Source organism: Miniopterus natalensis, chromosome X, assembly GCF_054644295.1.
Source record: "Miniopterus natalensis isolate mMinNat1 chromosome X, mMinNat1.hap1, whole genome shotgun sequence".
Taxonomy (NCBI): Eukaryota; Metazoa; Chordata; class Mammalia; order Chiroptera; family Miniopteridae; genus Miniopterus; species Miniopterus natalensis.
Window position 1 is genome coordinate 43,258,811 of NC_142103.1, and position 22,156 is coordinate 43,280,966.

The 22,156-nt window shown below is 33.1% G+C and overlaps 1 protein-coding gene across 1 annotated transcript in view; it reads left to right on the forward strand.

Annotated features, from left to right (window-relative positions):
- Positions 1-22,156, forward strand: part of POF1B (POF1B actin binding protein) — a 67,187-nt gene that overhangs the window by 17,328 nt on the left and 27,703 nt on the right. The window contains exons 4-7 of the mRNA XM_016213304.2: positions 296-376; positions 7,713-7,814; positions 12,935-13,117; positions 19,833-19,963. Of these exons, the coding sequence (XP_016068790.1) occupies positions 296-376; positions 7,713-7,814; positions 12,935-13,117; positions 19,833-19,963 (497 nt within the window). The remainder of the gene's footprint in view (positions 1-295; positions 377-7,712; positions 7,815-12,934; positions 13,118-19,832; positions 19,964-22,156) is intronic.

The following is a 22,156-nucleotide window of genomic DNA, read 5'->3' on the forward strand; positions in this document are numbered from 1 at the left end:
CATGTGGAAGCATTTACAATGAAATATTTTGAAACTCTCATCAAATATAATTTAGATGTGATGAATTTACTATGAAATGAATATAATAGAAATAGCCAGCACAGTGCCAAGCACATAAACATAGGCTTTCATATATGTTTTTGAGACTGAAATTAATGGGAACATTAATTCAGATGTCATAATTTATGCAAAATGACTAAACATTTTACTCTGAAAATTGCTCCCTATTATTATTGATGGCTCCAAGGTCACTAAATAACTATAATTATATGCATTTTTTATCTTTTCTTTGTAGGAACTCCATTCTCCAACAGTAAAAGTCACTACATATCCACAGACCACTATTAGGAGATATATAGTGCAAAATCCTGAACAGGTAATCCATGTCATGAAAATCTTGTCCCAATCTGTAATTCCTTAGAAGTGTGAGTCAGTTACCATATCCCTAAAATCAGATTGTTGGACTTTCTTCTGGTTATAAAGTTAATTTTTAATCACCACAATTCTAGACAACTATGTGCCCATACATTCTGAGGCAGAGCTGCAATAGTTCCAAGCAGTATGGTTATAAAGTCTTTCTACTTCTATAACCCCACCCCTATGCTACAAAGAATTTTTGCGCACTTTGAACCAAAGAAAAAAGGAACAAAGTTCTTTCATAGGCTTCACATAAAAACTATCTGTTGTTACAAGGGTTGAAGTCTTTAGTGTATATAGATATGCTATTGAGATATGGGTGAGGAAGAAGAAAACAAAAAGTCAAAAGTTCAGAAGTGTCCCCATGCTTTTGTTGTATATGATGTATGGACTTTTGTGCTTATTCATGAGCTCTTTTTAAAATGACATAATTATATATTGTACTAAATCATATAACCTTATATTTTACAAACTAAGATATTATTATGTGTATATCTTTGAGGGTAAAATTAAGAAAACTTTTTCCCCCACAGTAATAAGCCTTTTTCAAACACACAGTACACACTTACATACACACATGCACATGCACACATGGCCCTTCTTTAGCTGCAATAGGAGTTTCTTCTATGGGGTTATAAGGACAAAAGTTTCACAAATAAAAACAGTATGCCCCAGATAATAACACAGCAGTTCTTTGCTTTGCTCTTTATTGTATAACTCCACTATTGCAGGAAGCAACCTTTTCCTTTCTCACAAAATAAATCTGGTCAGATGTGGGAAGCAAAGGGTTTAATTAGGGCAACACACTTGGTACTATTCTAGGTGGATAAGGAGGGTGTACTATTCTTCTGCTTGTATCACTCTCCCCTCTTCTTTCTTTCTTTATTTTAAAATAATTTTCTCATGTCTCTTTAGCTAAGGAGGCTGTTAGTTGTGCTTGTGTGTGTGTGTAAACCTGTGAGCATGCAGTCTCTGTGTTGGGGTGATTGTTTCAGACATTCACTTGAGTTTTCATATATCTATGTAAATATCAAAAGAGAATATGGTTGCAGTAAAACAGCTGCTTGCTCCTTCTTTTGCAGAATCAAATGTTTAAGCCACAAATCTAAAAAGTATGGGGGGCAGATGCCATGAGGAGGGCCTGGAAGATGAGAGTGTGTCACTTTGGCCCACAAACTGAAGCATGTGCATATTAGAATGCATATTTTATTTGATAACCCTGGATTTCAAATAATTAATTCTAAATAGTGCTTTTTTTATATAATGTGAGAATTGCTGTGTTTGCTTAAGATATATCCACAGAGAGATTTAAAAATCAAATCATTTTAATTCTACCCACTTTGCCAGCAATTCTTATGTGACTTTGGATGAATTATTTATTTAATGGGGAAAGGGAAGAATTAATATTTATTGAAAATACACTCCATGCTAGGCAGTTTGCATGTTTTATGCCATTTAATTCTAAAAGGTGAGGAAACAGAAACACAGAGAAATTAGAAGTATGTATGCAAGTGTGTAACATATTTGTAACACTGCATCTGCTTATTATTATGGCTATGTTCAACTACAAAGAAGCAAATAGTTTTTTGGGAGCAGACCCAATAGAAGGTTAAAGAAAAATAATAATTTTAATGTTTTTAACTCTTTCTATTATTGAGAAATAAAACAAATTTCAATCCAATGCTTTGTAAACAAAAATAATCTAACCAGTTTTACAGAGCAGCTTGAAAATCCTGTCTAGATATATTCTCCACTTTATTTATCTAACTAAGTACATGCTTTTTTGTTTGTTCTTTTAAATTTCCCCAGGAGGAGATTCTGCCTTAATTACCATATTTATAATGAGTTGAGCCTCCTAAGTGGCAATTCCATCCTCTTTCACCTCCCAGTTTGTCTAATCTTTACTTCTCCTCCCTGTAATTAAACTGATATCATTCCACTTCTCTCAATATGATTGCTTTCAACTTCTGTTCAGCCTTGTTATTTTTGGTTCTTCCTGACCTTTTTAATTCTTCATTTACTGTCATTTTAGTCAAAGGATTTTTACATTATGGCATATAACTTGACCCAGAAATGAGAGAAGCATTTTTGTTGCTTTAAGTAGATAGAGTCTAATTGATATTAATCAGTTTCATTAATTTTCCAGAGTGGAGCTACTGCTGTGGGGAGGGCACTGTATAGCTTTCAAATCAAAAAGGGAAATAAGGCATCGTTCCCAAACCAAAGGAGCTTACAATTCCTCTGAGGAAGAAAAATAAGATGTACCCAAAAATAGCTATGTAAAATACATGAGGTGTATGAAAGATGCCATGAGAGAACCACGGATGAAGTCTTATTGAAGTTGAGAGGTTGGCGATAACACATTTGTTTAGGGAGAATCAGACAGGGATTCATTGTGGTATTTAAGGCATTTTTACAATTAACATTGTTATTAGTATCATTTTACTAATGAGGAAGCTAAAACTTAAATAAGTGTGACTTGCTCAGCTTTTCTCCAAATCTATCACTCTTTATCTTTTCTGACAGCTATTCTGGGAGTAGTTTTGACAAGATTTTTTAACTTATATTGGATATGGGATTAAAAGACCAGTCAAATATGATTGTAAGCTTTTCAATTTTAGATACTGGGGGTGTGGTAGCCCAATTAAAAGGATGAAGAAGTTAGGGGGAGAAGAAGCTGGTTTGAGCAAAGCAGAGAGTTGATATTTCCTTGAACCAGTGACATTTGAAGTACATAGAAGGGAAGATGCCCAGTGGGCAATTAAAAATGACTTAGAGAAAGGTCTTATTTGAGATAGAGACCATGGTAGTTATTCTTCTTAAAATTATTATTGTTGCTGGGGAATGGATGAGATAACAAAGGGGTAATAGAGAGGATTGAGGTTAGAACCTTGAGAAATTCCTACTTTCAGGGAACAGAAAGAAGGAACCACTGACACAGGCAGAGGATCTGCCACACTGTGATGTCAACATAGAGTAACTGAAGCAAATTCAGAACGGGGGTGATCAACTGACTCAAATGACAAAAAAGCCAAAGAGGAGGATGTTTGAGAATACAGTTTAACCATTAAGAAAGCAGTGGTGATATTCAAGAGAGCATTTTTGGTATACCTGTGGAAGCAAACTCCAGATGCAAAAAGTTAATGTGTGAATAGATCAAGAAGCAGGGGAGGAAGTAAGTGAGGGTTACTCTTTTAAAAAAAGATATTGGTCAAAGGAAGAAGAGATGGAATAGTAGCTAAAGGAAAAAACAGAATTTTGGAAATCTGAGAAGATTTGTAGACAGAGGGAAAGAATCAGTAATAAGGAAGGCTAAAGCTGCATCAGAGAATGGGGACAATTGGGATAAAATTCTGGAAGGGACATGAGAAGATAGGATTCCAGGTACAGATAGAGAAGTGGCTTCAGGAGAACAAACAAGGAGCATGTCTTTCTCTGTAATGAGAGGAAAATGAAGGAATCTCAATGGATAGATTATCTTGACTTTCTCAATAAGTAGAAGGGAAATGAGGCAACATGAGCATAGATTATTGAGGAAAATTAAAATATTTTAACCATAATTATGGAGAATTTAAGAAATACAAGTATGACCATGAAGATTTGGAGGGCTTCTTAAATTTGGATAACTTGAATTTGTACTGAACCAATTCAGCCAATATTTTTTTTTCTCCAGTAAATTTTCATGGCCTTGGAACAGTAAAGTTGATGTTGATGTTGAGGTTTATGGACTTGGTTAGATGTGAGAACTATTGCCAGAGGTCCTAAAAGTAACAATTATAATGATAAGATAAGCCATCTTTGAAAACACCTGTTAATTTTTAAGGTGGATCTGGCACCATTTCAAATGTACAGATAGAAAAAATAAGCTGCCAAAACAGTAAAACTGTCCAGTAGCTCATTTGTGAGAAATCTATGACTTCTTCTTAAATTTACTTTGCTAACCTGTTTTATTCAGAATGATTTGTTCATAGTACCATTTGGTTTTACCTTCTTTTCAATTTTGGTAAAATAATGGTTCCCTAAATTTGAAAGTATTTTTTCAGTAAGTCATTTAAAATAACAAGTCCAACACTTATTTCAGAAAGAATCAATACCATCACCACATAAAACATTTTTCTTCTTAAAAATAATAATCGTTCATCATTTACAGTGAACTTTAGTTCACAGAGAACATTTCATTCTTTTGGCTAAATTTGTTTTTCCCCTCTTAGAAGATGCACATATCCTTGAGATAAAGGTTCAACTCATCCTTTCTCATTCAATCATCTGTTCATTCTCTGTGTGGTATTCAAGATGGATGAAGTCCCTGTCTTCAATAAGTCTACTTTAGTATATTTTTTAACTTGATACCCTAGAAAAGTTCTAACAAGATTATCATAAATTATTTTAAATCAGTATTGATTTTAAATATTATATTACTATATTTTTAAAAATTATGTCCTTTGCACATTAAAATTATGGATGAAATGTATTTTAAAATATATTATTTTGCTTGATATAAAGTACCCTGCATTACTATCCCTATGATAAGAAAACTGAACCTTAAAGAAAGTAAATGACTTGCCTAACTTTCCACAGCAAGTATGTAGTATAGGAAGAACTGAATACAGGTTTTATGACTCTATAATTTTTTTCCCATTACACTGGCTGCCACTCATTTTAGTCATCAAATTCAAAGGATTTATAGTAGTTCAAAGTGAATCCACTTTGCTATTCTCACTTGTTGAGTTCTCTGAATCATTTACACCTTCAGTCCCTTCCCACTGATTCTTTTTTTGTTGTTGTTTATGTTTTTTATTAAATTTATTGGGGTGACATTGGTTAATAAGATTATTTGTTTCAAGTATATATTTCAATGATATATGGTCTGTATAGTGCATTCTCTTCTCTTGATTTTATGACATTTTTCTTTTCTGATTCTCATACCTCTTAAGATTTGTCTAGTTCTGTGTTTGATCTTCACTTGCCTTTTCAGCAATGCAATGGTTTTACTAAAACTTATAGGCATATGATTCTGAAATCTAAAACCATAGCCATGAGATTCTCATTAAGTTCTAGACATGTTTTCAACTGTGTGCTGGACATCTACACCTGAATGCCCACCTGCACATTTCTGTAAAAGAGTCTCTTTGCTAGTTCTTTGCAATAATTTAACACATGTTTAGGTGATTATTATGCACTATATACATTGCTAAGTGCTATGAGAAATAAAAACATGAATCAGACCTGGATTCTTACCAGGAACACATAAAACTCAGTATGTCTCAACTTTTTTTTTCTTCCGTTTTTGTTTTTGGCATCACTGGTCATATAATACATTCCTCATGTTCAAGATCTCAGTCATCTTTGAACAACACTGTCCTTAATAATTTAGAATAACCTGCTAACTGTTCTCCTCACATGTACTCTTTCCATTCTTCAATTACTCTTCCTGAAATTTACCTCACACCCTGTTTAAAAGCATTCTAAGACTTCTCACTTCTCACTACTTGCAGAACCAAGATTCATATGCCATGTTCCCTACATACAACTTATACTTTTCCAACGTTGGTGTCTTGACTTACTTTGTTCCCTTCACTTATAATACTATTTTCTTCCATTTCCCCATGTCCAAAGCATACCTAAACCTTTTCTCAAATGCCATCTGATCCAAGTAACGTACTGGATCATTATTAGATAAAACTCAGATTTTTCTCTTCTGAATTTTATCCCATAAGTTATTTTTCTGTACCTCTTACACTTGCAAGTCTCTACCTTGTATTATAGATATTTGTGTTCAAATATCTAGACTGCTGATTAGCAAAAATTTTCTGTAAAGGGTCATATAGTAAATATTTTAGTCTTTGCTGACCACATAAGGTCTCAGTTCTTCTTTTTATTTATAGTCTTTTAAAAATATAAATACCATTCTTAACTTGAGGATATCACAAAAATAGGCTGCTGGCTATAGTTTGATAAACCCTGATCAATATTCAATGCTCCTGGTAATAATCTAAGTTTGACTGATGCTTTTTAACACTGAGCAAAGTATATTGTGCATAGTAACTCTTAAACATGTTATGTGATTGCAAATAACTACCAAAGAGGCTTCCCCCCCCCAACAAACAAACAAATATAAAATAGTTTCTAGGGGAATTTATCTAAATATATTTATCTAAATATATTTTCTTCAGCTAGTCAAATTTAATCACTTATATGCTTTTTACCAAAGTATCACAGGAACGTTTAGGTTAAAGCACCCTTTATTCAAAAGTGAATATAAGAAACATATAGCTTTGGGTTCAAGAATGTCTTGTGTTCTCAACAACCAGGGTTTTAATTCTGTTGTTCCAAGATATTTTACATTAGCAGACTGCAAAAATACTAGAACCTTTTGTTGATTTTGAAATGGTTCTAAACACATTAACTGGTAACAGGTTTGGCCAATCTCTTTCTAAACTGTTACTCCTGTATCACAGAAACAGGTCAGTGCAATTTTTGGTTTGTAACAAAACAACTCCAACTACCCATCTACAAGTTAAAGACTCATGAAAACCAAAGGGAAAGGAATATAATAAACATTATATTTATTTCAGACCCCTGGTCTGATTCTTATTAGCTCTTCCCTGGTTTCTTTCAGATCTTGGACATGTCACCAGCCTTTATTTCACTGGTTGGCATCTAAGATAATACTACATCAATTTAGTTGATTATATGGAGATACAGTGGCTCTTAAAACCTCTACTCTGTTCTCAGTATTCAAAACATATGTCGTACTGAGAGCGTTTGCTTTGATTATAATCACAAGTGAGAACTGTACACTTCAAGGGTACCCAAATTGAGTTCCAGGAAAAAAAGTTATTTAATATAGTTCTGCCTACTTTATGGCTCAGTGGTGCTGAATTGTGTTTATTTTTCATTTCTCCAATAATACTTTTTCATAGAGAGAAACTTGCCAGTGAACCCAATTTAAATGAGGTTGACCTCATGCCTGTCTACCTCAGAGAAAACTCATTATATCTTGCCTTAGAAACGGAAAAAAATGATCTTTACCATCCCCTTCTAATTTCCCCAAAACACTGTGCTAAGCCCCGTTAAATGGAGTAGGAGAGATCCAGATTTTTCGGATTGAGAAAATAGGCTATCTTTATTACTATTTCCTTACATCTCTCAAACCTTATTGGAATATCATTCCACTCTTCTGCTAAAGTCTGCCACTACCTCAGAGTTTATTAGAGACTGAATATTTGCTTAAGTTAATGTTTCCCTGAAAAGGTACCTTTCAAAGCAGAACACAGTTTTTACTGTCTCTATAGGAACCACTGTCTCCATTCCTAAGAGGAGGCCATTTCTTCCCAGGAAACAACGTTATTTATGAAAAAACAATACGAAAAGTGGAGAAGCTAAATACGGATCAGGTATGTAAAATTTAAAGCTTATTTTGTAAGTGTATACTTTTCAATTATGAATATTTTAGTAGAGCTAAAATGACATTCAAATGTCAAGTGCTAGGCAAGACCACTATGAGTTATAATAATATCTTATTATGTCTACAGCTCTTCAAATCATCCTTAACACTTTCATATCCATTTCTTCATGTGAAGTATTACTGTCCCTGTTATACTGAATGGGAAACTGAAGTAAATATATACCAACAAACATATAAAAGCAATGGTAGAATCTCAACTTAATACAGATATCCCATGCTTTGTATGTTTCTTTTAAACTGGTCTCACAAATATCATAATTTAAAACATTATAAATTTATCTTAATTCATTTAATAAAAAATAAAACATTAAATGAATATGTGTGAATAGAAACAGAAAATACTGTATACTGTAAAAGATCTAGAAAACTAAAGCTTCAAGTCACATTTTTAAAATTCTTTTAAGCTTAATTGAGAGATCAAGTAGAGGGTACAAAACTGCAGCAGAGGAATGCTAATTCCACAGCATCTAGAGCCCCAGTCCATCAAAGAAGAGTTGTTACTGTAATCAGCAAAGGTTTCCACATGATCTGCTTAGTGGATTGAAGCATGCCCAGCCCAGACAAAGCCTGAGGGTTATCTCTTGGACATTCTTGAACTAGATAGTGTATTATTTTCTTAGGGTTGCTCTAACAAACTACCAAACTCTGGGTGGCTTAAAACAACAGAAATTTATTGTCTCACAGTTCTGAAGGTTAGAATTAGGACATCACAGTGCTGGCAGGGCCATGCTCCCTTTGAAACCTTTAGGGAAGAAACTGTTCAATACTTACCTTCTAGTTTCTGGTGGCCTTACACTTATAGATACATAACTTTAATCTTTCATCTTTAAGTGACATCTTACCTGTGTGTCTTAACATCACTTTCCCTTTGTGCATGTCTGACTGTGTTGAAATGTCCTCTTTTTATGTGTCACTAGTCATGTTGGATTAGGACCCATCCTAATGACTTCACTTTAACTTGATTATACTTCTGTTTCTTAATAAGGTCACGTTCGGTGGTACTGGGGGTTAAAACTTTATCATATCTTTTTGGGAGGCAGGGAGCACAATTCAACCTCAAACAGGCAGTTCAATAATACTGAATGAGGTTTGATTACAAAATAATGTTTTCGTATACAAAATGAAACATTAATATATACTAAATTTTCTTGGCATGAGGACACATCTTATTTTTATGAGCACTTATGGACAGTTGTTACCACAATTATGAGAACTAATGCATATTACTTAGATGTTGCCGAATATAAATTAAATAGAGTAAACTCTCAGAATTATAAACATCCAAATCTTGAAGATTCTGGGATGCTGAGGAAGCTGGAGATAGTCTAAAAAATACAGTACATATATCTTCCAGAGCAACAACAAAATATTTCTGAACATTATGATACCGTATAGAAAAATTTCGTGAAATATGTCAGTTCTTCAAGCGGCACTTTCCTCAAGCTATCAAATTATATCATTTTTCCTTTATCCAACTGGACTGACAAAACAATAAGTGTAGCACATTTTAAATAGCAAGAAATGTTTGAGACACATCATTTCATGCTGCTTACAACTTCTTGTTTCAAAGAAAATAAAGAGCTTTTTTTAAATTTTGGTCCCTAGAGAAAAATATTAAATATCCTGTACATTATTATTGCTTTGCATCTGGAACAATTAAAGAAGAACCCTTTTAGGAGAAAACTGCTGCTACTTACTATTAACTTAAATATCCACATTTCTATTTCCACTTTTCTTATGAGTGACCTAAATGATTTGGGAGTTTTAGAACTACCATGGAGATTGCCCAAGGTAAAAGAAACCATGCATATAGAACAAACTACAACTGCTTTGTCATAGTTGAGTTAACTAGTGATAGAAATACAGTAGGATGAGCTGGATAAAGCCATAGTCTGTATGAATCTGTTTAATATGACACAAGACTAATTCAGATAAGACTACTCTTAGGTGATGGGTCCTGTCCAAAAAAGAGATCTTTGTCATGGAAGGCTGTTATAACGGTACCAGTTGCAAGATATTATCCAATTCATATCAATTGTACTCTGTGTATTTTTTCTCTATCAAAGAAGACATAATATATGATAAGTCAGAAATGTTTGATCTCGTGTACGTTAAAAATTCAGCTTATGGTATGCTTCAAAAGTATGCGTAACATATGCATATCTTGCTTTGGAATAACAATTTTAGTAGTCATATGTGAGAATTGAGAACTGAATACCTGCTAAGACTGCAATGGTTCCAATGAGTGGGTCAGAGGCCAAACAGGCTCAGGGGAAACTTCAAGGCACCCCAGACTGTTACCATTCTATTCAAGAAACAATTGATATTTTAATAAAGGAAGATGAGTGAGAAATGAGTTTTGTTTTGTTTTCTTTTTTTTAAAGAAAAATCTTATTTTATTGATTTCAGAGAGAGGAAGGGAGAGATAGAAACATCAATGATGAGAAAGAGTCACTGATCAGCTGCCTCTTGCATGCCCCCTACTGGGGATCGAGCCTGCAACCCTGGCATGTGCCTTGACCGGGAATCCAACCATGACTTCCTGGTTCATAGGTCGATGCTCAACCACTGAACCACTCTGGCCAGGAGGTTTTGTTTTCTTTATTATTCCTTATTGATATGTCCTTTCAAACTGTTTCTTAACTTGTTTTTTTGAAGAAAAACATTTTTTTCCAAGGGAAATTCTATTTCAGTAGTGTATGAGCTCCCCATTGAGTGAAAATTTTCTCAGACTTTCACTCTGACTTATCCTAATCCAATGTATGAAAGTATTTTGTAACATAAAAGAACAGATGATACATTTACTTCCTAAATTAGTGTAAGAGTTCCTGATTAGTATACAGCCAGACTCCTAAATTGGAGACATCTTAGGGCTAGCATATTTGTAAAGTAAGTCGTGTTTGAAAAGGGCCTAGAGAAAACAATATTTTATGAACTGATTCTACAACCTTTATTATCTCTGTCTACCAAGGCAGTTTCCATTTGTAAAATGTGTTTCTTTATATATTTTTCTTTCTTTCAAAATACTTTTTGTATATGTAAAAAGATAATTTGTACACATGGTTAAAAACTTCAAGGCATAAAAAGTATTAAAAGGTACAAAAAAGTACAAAAAGAATAAAAATGTATACAGTGAATAAATAGCCTGCTTATCCTGATCCTCTTGTCCCTCAGTTCCTCTTCCCATAGTCAGTCACTCTTAGAAATGTTTTACTCTATGCATTTAAAAGCTGTCATGATTTGTATGCATATATGCACAACCCAAAGGCATGGACAATGGTGGGGAGAGGGACTGCAGAGGGGGATGGGACGGGGTGGAAAAGGTCATTGGGGAGAAAAAAGGACATCTGTAATATTTTAAACAAAAATAAAATTTAAAAAATAAAAATAAATAAAAGCTGTCATGTATATTTGTAAATATACATGTATGTACATTTTTAAAAATGTTATACAAAGGGAGCATACTATATTCTTTCTTAGGCATGTTGTTTTTTCCATTAAGATAGTTTGAAATTGTTCCATACAAAAATTGAAGATTTTAAGTGTTTTATTTTATTAATACAGGTCAGCTTTCCACAGTCAAAGGAAATAGAGCACTGAATTTAGATTTTTACAGTTAATTATATGTGCACGAATGATGCACTGAGTCAAAATAGATTAGTTTTTTCTTTGAAAATTGTCTTTCAGATGCCTGTTATCAAAGTAGAACATTAACAAAATAATGCAGGAAATTCAAATAAATCTGAAGGTTCTCAAACTGAAATAACCAGATATCTTTTCTTATTCTGTGGTCTACACTTATGAGAGAAAAAAAGCCATGACAAATGAAGAAGCAAATAGCAAAGATTTAATTTAAAAACATGTTCCAGAATATTTTAAGGACAGTACAAATTTAACTTAATGTTCTGAAAAAACTCTAATCTAGAAATCATGAGTTCCAGTCGCAACTTTGCCACTGATTAGTTGTGTAATTTTAAGGCAATCATCCATTAGTTCATTTACTCCTAATAGCAACCCAATGAGACACGTATTGTTTCCACTTTTGCAAATGAGGAAACTGAGTTTTATAAAGATTGCATATACAGTTTCTCAAGATCACAAGCAAGTGATAAAGTAAACTTAGAATCCATATTTTCTGGATCTGAATTTTTATTCCCTGTTTTCGAATATTTTTCTTAATTCATGCTCGATTTTCATAAGAGTAAGAACTTCCCCCACCCCTACTGTGATTCCTAACATTGAATATCACTACATTATATTACTTCCTAATTTTATAATTCATCTACAGCTTCAGTATTATAGTATTATTATGTAATTAGATGCTGAAATACCTGTTGAATCATCAAAAAAGGTGATTTAATATTAATATTAATTATAGTTTTAGTGATAACTATTAGTGGAATATTAATTTAATCACAACATGCAAATTCATGGCCCATTTAGGTAAGTATTTAGATGGTCACAGCCACCTAATGAAGTAAAAATAGAATTCAATAAAATTTCCCTTAATGGAATACTTTGAAATTGATAAAAATAAACAAACAAACAAAATAGAAACAGATCCATAGACACAGAGAACAGATTGAGAGCTGTCAGTAGGGAAGGGGTTTGGGGAACTGAGTGAAAAAGGTGAAGGGGTTATGCCAAAAAAGTGACTCATAGATACAGACAGCAGTATGGTGATTTCCAGAGGGAAATGGGGGTGGGGGAATGTAGAAGGCAGTAATGGGGGGATAAGTGGTGATGGAAGGAGACTTGACTTTGGATGGTGAACACACAGTCTAATAAACAGATGATGTATTATAGAATTGTACACCTGAAACCTATATAATTTTATTAACCATTGTCACCTCAATAAATTTAATAAAAATTTTAAAAAGAAAAGAAAAAGAAAAAATTAATACATCACTTCATAAAGATACAAATCCTTGAGCTTCAATTATCTTGTGAAAGAACACATAAAAATTTTAGAAATAGTTTCAGTTAAGTTTTTCTTGATAAGTAATTTTTATTCTCAGTGGCTGTTTTTGGCATGTGTGTGTGCTTTAGGAATTCTACCCTCCAGTTCAGTGCCATCATCACATTGTCCAACAGCCTCAGATCATCCACTCTCCGCACTGTCAACAATCCCATTCTAGCCAGCAAATCCAAACCATCATGGGAGGTGATTCATTATCTACAAGCACTGGAAGTGAACTGTGCCATGGTGAATCAAGCCATATACATGAACAGGTAAGGTCAATGAGCTGATACCTTACAAAATTGAAATAATACCTTTAAACCCTTCTCATTCTGTCCAGGTACCCATATTAAATTTTCATAAAAATATTGAAGAGTTATACCACTGTTGTTTGTATTTTGTTATAGCATTTTTAAAGCTAAATTTCCATTTCCCCTCAGAAGACAAAATATTTCAAGTCTATCAATGAATTAAATATATGAAGGAAGTCATGAATTGATCAATAAATACCTAATTTCTAGCTGATCCTCGGTTCTTAATTGGTCTAACAGTTGTTAAACATTAAATATTTTTAAAAAGCATTAAATATTTTCATGAGGTAAATGAACAGTGAATTGCAAATGATATTGTTGAACATGACTGTAATCACATTTCACAGGCTGGTAATTCCTATATGTCTTTTTTTTTTTTTTTTTTTTTGGTATATCAAGTCAATTTAAAATGCATACTTTTGATTGTATATTACATCAACAAAATAGAAACTAAAACTGAGTTGCTAAGGAATAATCTCTTCGGATACAATTGTCGGCAACTAGTTTATGTTCTGAAAGCTTTGGAAACTTGTAAACATCTGTTATACAAATGTTAAAGGAAGAAAGATTATCTTGTATCTTGGTAAAACTAACAATAATAACTGGAAAAATGGGGATTCAACATTATTTGTATGTTTTCAGAGTGTGTGTTTTTTTTTTAGTAAAGAATAACTTGCTCAAATTGACCCTTTCATAGGCAACTCTTGCTAAAAGACAAAAAGAAAAGAATAAGAAAAATAAAGAAAACAGTCCACGTAAGAATTTGATTGTTTTAGATTAAATACACATGAGATTACTTCTAAGGACTGTGAATTTAAAATATGCACCTCAGTTGTATTTGTCAAAAAGAACCACAATTGATTTTAAAAATCCACATTTTCCAATCTAAAAATGCCTAAAATGATATTTTCTCTGAATATCATGCATGAAAATATTGGCCTTTAGAATGACTCTAAGATGTGATCCAGATGGTGTTGAATTTCTTACATAAATTGGATTAATAAAAATCATTAAAAAACATCTTATTAGGTTAAGTCATTTGAAATAATCATTTTTATGAGTCAAAGCTGGTCAAATAGCAAACATTTCATATGGTTTAATCTAATAATTTGCTTCAATTTCCTCATTGTAAAATAAAGATCCATCATCCATTTCTTATAGGTTATTCTAAGAATAAATTATATCTTGTATGTTAAGCACTTACCATAGTTGAGTGTCATTGGTAAGTACCTAAGAAATAGTAATTATTAGTTTTTAGTAGCAATTATTATTTATAAACATTAAATCTTCATGCCAAATACTATGAAAAATACTAAAGTGGGTAAAACATTATCACATTTCTTATAGGTGTTTACTGTCTAGTAGAGGAAATGGCAAACACATAAAACATAATACAAAGCAAAATGCCTTCTGTCATAAAAGAGGAGAAAGCAATGTGCTTTGGGAACAGAAGAGAGAAGAAATTAATTTCAGCTGGGAGGTCAAAGAAAGCTTTGTTGAGGAGGCAGAAATTGAACTGGGATTTGACGAGTGAGCCAATTTTTATATGTGGTATTATGGTGTGGCATGGAGTTGACATCGTATGAGGGAATTACATGAAAATGTTATAGATTTGGGAATTTACATTTTGGGCTTCAGGAATAGGCTTTCGGTTAGTGGTTTGGTTTGTATAGAAAGGAAGACATAGAATGAGGAGTACCAGATCATGAGGTCTAAATGTTAAGTTTAAAATGTTGAACTTTTTTGGTAAGCAGTGCAGAATGAGTGAAGGTTATTAAGTAGGAAAATACTGATAGGTGTGTTTTAGGTTAATCTTAGAAGCTTTGTACAAGATAGATTAGTATATTGATTAATTTTCTTCTTACAGTGATCATATGAAGAAGGCTCTTTGTTATTCTTACTGTTCAGATAAGGAAACTAAAGTTTAGAGAGAGGTTAAGTTACTTGCAAAGGCTTGCACAGCTAGCATGTGGTGGAACAGCCACGAGTCATACATAGGTAGCCAGAGTTTATTGAGAGTTTCCTTTTGAAGTTGAGTCAGAAATGTGGAGAGTATTTGATCAATAGTGTAAACATAAATAGAGCACTAGATTAAGAGTCTGCTAGTGGGGAGGTATTGGTGATATAACAGAAAGTGGACTAGCTTCCAGGTAGGAAGACCTGGGTTCCAGTTTCAGTTCTGTCCCTTTCAAGCTGTGTGTTCTTAGTAAATTTCTCAGAAACATCCTCATCCACAAAATTTATATAGTAATGTCTACTTCACAGGATTGGTGTAAAGACTAAATGAAAATATATGCTGAAAGTGCTTCATAAACTATATAAAGTCTACAACATGAAAAAATGCCATGCAAGATTTACAGAGGGAGGATTATTAGAAGCTATTTCAGTAGTCTAAGTGTGAAACTTAAGCTAGAGTAATGACAGTAGAAAGGGAATGAGGGACAATTATCAGAGATGGGAATAATATATAGGATTAAGAATCTTGACCAGTGGTGATGATGACGCTATATTGTTTCATTAGCTTAGTACAACTCATAATATATTTGACCAGACCAGATATTGTTTATTTAGAAAATGAGTAGAGTTGGGTAATTAATATATTACTTTCTATTTTATTATTCATACTTCAGTTCGAGATTTGTTAAACACTGGTGGCTTTTTGTATAGATAATATTTTTCCAGTTTTTCAATAGTTTATGATGATAAAGTTGAAGTGCTACAGAAAATAGAACAGTGCCCTGGGAAGCTTAGAACTGGTAATTCCACTTGTATGGGGTTACATAGAATTGGGTTCATTCTTGGACAGAGTGAAGATGGAGTAACCTGGCTGTGCAGATCCCATGGACAAAGGATGACAGGGAGTGAGTTCTGTCATCTAGGCTCCTTGGTGTTTATATTTCACTTCCACATGGCGGAAGAGTATCTTTAAAGAGTAATAGAGCAGAAGTAAGTTAGCCTCTTTTAAAACTAAAGGCTGGTCAATTTTTAGTTTTGTGTTTAGAGTTAAATTGTAATTGGAAGTAGCATAATAAGGTGGGGAAAAACATAGACTTTCAATTTAATTATTTGGGGTTATAAAAACTGATTGTACTGAGCTGTGTGATCTTAGGTGATTGATTTAACTGGACTGAAGTCATTGATTTAACTGTACTGAACCTCAGTTTCCCCATCTGTAAAAGAGACAGAATCATACCTAATGTGTAGTGTATCTACAACACAGTTTAATGAAATAAAATATGTAAAGTGCCTGGCTTAGTGCCAAGCACATAACAGTTGCTCAAATGAATGTTCAATTCTCTATCTTCTTCCTCCCCCAACACCAGGCTACAGATCTTTCCAAGTATCAATATAAGAACCAAGTATCAACTGGTTCTCATTGTAATGATATTTTTTAACGAAACTAAAGTGCTTTCCACAAAGCAAAAGATATTAAAATATTTTTGAAAATAAAATGCACCAAAATCTGGTTTCAAATGATTTTTTAGAAAACTAATTTATGTATGTTTTCCATGGTTCTACCTAGATGCATGCATCATCATTTTGGTTTCATATTCAAATGACATTGTACCTAAAATGTATTTAATTTCACAGGGATTAAAGTCCACTAGATTAACTGTGGTTTCAATCAGTCTAAAAGCTATTAAATGTACCAAATCAAAGCAAGATAAATGAAGCAGTAACCTTATCTAAAATGTTATCGTATCATTATGTGCTTTGCAGGATAGTAATCTATACATTGTAACCTTTTATTAATAGTGATGTTTTGTTTTTAGCAAAATGTTACCACCCACTAAAGTCTAAGCAGAGCAGACATTGTTACTTACCATGTTCATGACCTTTTAAAGGGGTAAGCATTTATGTATAATCCCTTTTATGTAACTGGCATTTTAAATACTTAATAATCTGCTAAGCAACCCTTCTAAAGAGGTGAAAAATGCACACACTTAAGCCAGTTACCTAGTGGGAATACATTTAATTAAGCCAATGCCCTGTACTACTGGGTTGTGACTGTACCTTGCCTACAAACTATCCCTAGTCCTGAGCAACGTTTCTCACAAATGTGTGGCACTAAGTTTGAGGAGAGTGGGCAGGTCAGAAAATTTAGATAGCTCAGCCAAAATCTGTAATTATTGTGTGCCTACTATCTGCAGGGCTCTATTATCACTACCATTAAACTTTGTAAATATGGTTGGTCAAAGGTATCATCTTTGAATATGAAAGTTTATATAGTATAGATGTTAGCAAGAAAATTCCACTCCTGGAATCTCATAGACCGCAAATAAAAAAAAAATGGGGGCCCGGCCGGCCGTGGCTCAGCGGTTGAGCGTCGACCTAGGATCCAGGCGATCGGGGTTCGATTCCCGGTCAGGGCACATGCCCGGGTTGCGGGCTCGATCAATGACTCTCATCATTGATGTTTCTATCTCTCTCTCTCCCTCTCCTTTCCTCTCTCTGAAATCAATAAAGATATATTTAAAAAAAAAAAAATGGGGGACATCTGTAATACTTTCAAAGATAAATTAAGTTAAACACACACAAAACCCCAAATTGGAACCAGGACAGGAACTTTTGAGGTGAGACCTATGGTTTCCCTTTACAAAGTACTTTCTTTCTACAAATTTCCTGAGAAATGATAAGTAATTTACCTCTGCTTTCACACCTAAACATTGTTGCCTTGCCTTGGGTTTGTGGCAGCAATTTTAATAAAAGTTTTTTGTTTTTTACCTGCACTCAGAGACAATATGTTGGACTGCTTGGCCATTATTATAGTCAAATAGTGATCGGAAGTGTACCTATGCTCTTTTTTGGGTTTCTTTTTCTTTTCTTTTCTTTTTAATAATTATTAGTTAGCTGCTTTAAGATAGAGATCTTTAAAAACACACACACTATTTCTAGAATCATCTGGCATCTGGGGTCACTTCTAACCAGGCAGATAACTTTTTCAATTTAACAAGTACTTAATGAGCAACTGTAGGGTGCTCAATAAATATTGTGCTAGATACTATGGGATATACCAAAAGGTATGACTCATTCTTTTACTCTTAAGTTTGTTTATTTCTTTTAGTTAGGGAGAGGGTGCTGAGAGAACAAGGTTTACGTATGTAAAATAATATGAAAAATTCAAGATAATTGAGCACGAAGAGCTCAATTGAATTAGCTTACTGACTAGAATAGTTTCAGTTTTCATGGTGGTAGTAGATCTTGAGATGGATTTCAAAGGATGGGTAAGATTTGGATACACAGGAATTGTTAGAGTATTCGAAGTAGTCAAAATGTGAGTAAAGACTAGAGGCCAGAATAACATGATGTATGCCCAAGAAAGTGAAATCTGCGATTGCTGAAACAGAGAACACCTTGGGAAATAGAATGTATTACTATGGTCATGTAAGCATTTAAAGGTTTTATACTGAATACACACAACTTACTAATTCTATGGCATTTTAATATACTGTGTAACAAAGTCTACCCTGTTTAAGAAGCAATCATTACTTCTCTAAGAAAGCAACTTGAAAGAGTACATGGACAAGAAAACATTTTCATGTATTCACTCAGACTTTTTTAAATGTGAAAAATGTATATCTTAACAAAAACATGATCATACTATACTGTATCTTGAGTATGGCTTTTTCCTATTTATCTGTATTTTATAAATAGATTATAATATCACAGACGTAATTATGAAAGCTCATCTTTGTTTACTTTGCAATCCTTTTATTTGCCTCAGCATGCATGATTTTTTAGGGTTTGCAAACAGTGGACAGGTTGAAAGGAAGTATCATTGGTGAAATTTGAAACCCATTTATCATACATATACTTAAGAATATCTGTGTTTATAGGAAACCTTTGGTCCCACATGCAATATCAAAGATAGTATGAAATGCAACCTAAGTTATTAACCTCCAAGGTAGTGTTGTTTTGGGGATGAGAGGCAAAGTGGATAACAATATTGAAAAGATTGGGACCAAAGAATATGAAGTTAATAGAATAGGTCTTATTTAGGACACTATTCATAGTAATTTGTATTTAAGATTTCAAAAGTCTCTGGGGTCTAAGAATTTTCTCTTTGGCCCTGAGCTACTCTTTCCAATGTCATATTGATTGAATATTCAGTCCAAATAATAAATGGAGGGAATTCAACAAGAAATATATTAAAAACGCATTGCATTAAGAAGGTTTATTTAATCTAACTTAAAGATATACTAATAAAACAAGCTTTCACTGAGAAGATGCAAGTCCAAATGAAATTAATTCTTCTATAGTCAGTATAATTCAAGTAATTCACATTTTATTTTCCAAAATGGGACAGATGTATAAGCCAGGTGGTGATAATGGACAATTCAGAGATTTTCATTTACTTGTTTTACTGTTTTACTTAAGCATCTACTTTCCAGAATTATTATGTAAATTATTCAAGTTTTGCATTCATTAGGTCACTTAGACTTGTAAGAAATGAAATTGAAAATGTTATTACAATGTTGCTTTTCCTTTAAATTCCTCCCATATTGAAAATGTATACCCTAGATATAAAAAAATTTTGTAGTTTGATTCATAAGGTGAATTTGTAATTAGTTACTCATATTAATTGGTTATTTCACTTTTTTCATTTCATATCAAAACATCTGTGAATGTAGAAATGCTGACTATGGTTTATAATTGATGCTGATGTTTTCTTCAGGTGATAATTCAGGATGATGGCCCTGAAAAATTGGATCCCAAATATTTTGGAGAGTTACTTGCTGATCTAAGTCGCAAAAATACAGATCTATATCACTGCCTATTAGAACATTTGCGGAGAATTGGAGGAAGGTGCGGTAAATATATAATTTGCTTTGATGGCGTACCTATCAAACATTTCACAATACTCTAGTATTTTTAACAGACTATTTTTAGAGCCATTTTAGGTCCACAGCAAAACTCTAGTACTTTTAATGGAGAAACAGAACAATTATATGGGCAGATATAAGTAAATGTCTCATTTTAAGAGTTAATGTACTTTATGAAAATCATCAAAGAGATCACACCAGCCATTTTAGGATCAGTAAAGAATTCTATATACCTTCTTTTGTAATGTATTTTGATGGCAAATGCAGCCTCTTGGGCAAGGAGCTCAAAAATGCATGATAAACTATAACTTGTTTTAAGATATTACACTGATGATACAAGATACAATCCCATTGCCAGTACATTACTGTTTATCTTCCACTGTTGTGTGCTCAACATATGAAGACCAGAGTTTAATATACATTCAATCTTATATATTACAAATATTATGTAATATTTTAAAACTATATTGTATATAATATATCAAATATAAATATGATTATGCATTATATTGTATATTACTGTGTAACATACATACTTTTATTGCTTTATATGTATGTTACACAATAATATACAATATAACACATAATTATATATTTACATACAAATAAACAATTTATCAACTGTTCATGTGTAGATAAGAGCTTATTATGTCAGAAATTCTCATAAGTATCACCTCAAAAATTGTCTTCTAATACATAGTCACATTTTACAGGGTAGGGCAAAAGTAGGCCTGCAGTTGTGAGGACGTGAAACAAAGTGTTTATACTTGTATTTTTTGATTAATTATTGTATTATTTTCCATAAGAACAATTGTAAACCTATTTTTGCCCACCCTGCAGATGTGATCATCTATCAGGTAAAATCTAGGAAAACCCCACAAATTCATAAAAATCTGGTGGAGAAAGTCAGTAGAATTTTTTCTAGTTCTGACTCACTAACTAGATTCTTGTATTTCTTAGAGAGCTTTAATCTGTTGTGCATAATCTGTTCTATCCATTGATTACATTTATTTCTCTCCATTTATTAGCTCCCTCCTCCTTTTTGTTGCTTTTATATTTATGACTGCAACCATTCTCTTATCATCACCCTCAACTACCTTGCCTCGTCTTATTGTCCTTCTCACTTAGAAAAATCTCAACTCGATTAGTTTAGCTCTCTGCTTTATTTATTGTTTCTTTTTATCACCATCCCATCCATCCAGTACCCAACCTGCACTATTAGAATTCAGAGAGCTCTATGAGGGTTGTTTTATTTACCCTGGTTTCCTTGGTGACTGGTTTAGTGTGGTACTCAATAAATATTTGTTGAATGAATGCCTTCTTTACTGTTACATCCATGCAATTAAGCACTGTTACAGCAAAGCACAGCATTTATTTGAATTGGGGTCATTATAAATGCATGATTCCCATTTTCGAAGCTAAGCCTTCATTTTTGTTTATACTAAACAACACCTTCTCTGATTACCCAAACAACTATTTCGCAGATTGATCCATTTGTGTAACTCACTACCTTAAAACCTTTCCCTTCACTCTAAGTAATTATTTACTGTCTACTATGTGCCACTGTGTTTTTTTATATTATATAATTTACACAGTAACCCTAGAAAGTTTCAAATGAGGACTCAAAAAGGCTAAGTTATTAACTTAAAGTCACACACCTTCTAAGTGCTTGAGATGAATTAAAACATTTTTGAGTACTCTTTAGCTATAAACTACGATTTAGCTTTTCCACAGTCTTCCTTAGATGCTCATTTTTGTCTCGGTGTTCCTCTTCTGTTCATTAAGAATGCCCAGTGAATATTTCTATCAAAATGTCACATTATGAAATCAAAAGCATATAGAGACATAGTCTTAAGTACCCTAATTCTAGATCCAGAGTTCATAGGTTGAATTCACATCCCAGCTTTTGTTACATGCTAGATGTGTAATATCAAGTAACATGTTTAACCTCTCTGTTACTTGGTTTCTTCATGAGGAAAACAGGGCTTATAATAATAATGCTTATCTCATAGTTTTCTTATAAGCAATAAATGGTTCAAGATATGGACTCACAAGCAGCATCAGCAGCATGTGAAAACTTGGAAACAGACCTATAGAATGAGAAACTCTGAGGGTAAGGCCCAATAACAAGCACCCCAGAAGATTCTGGTATTTTCTCAAGTTTGAGAACCATTGA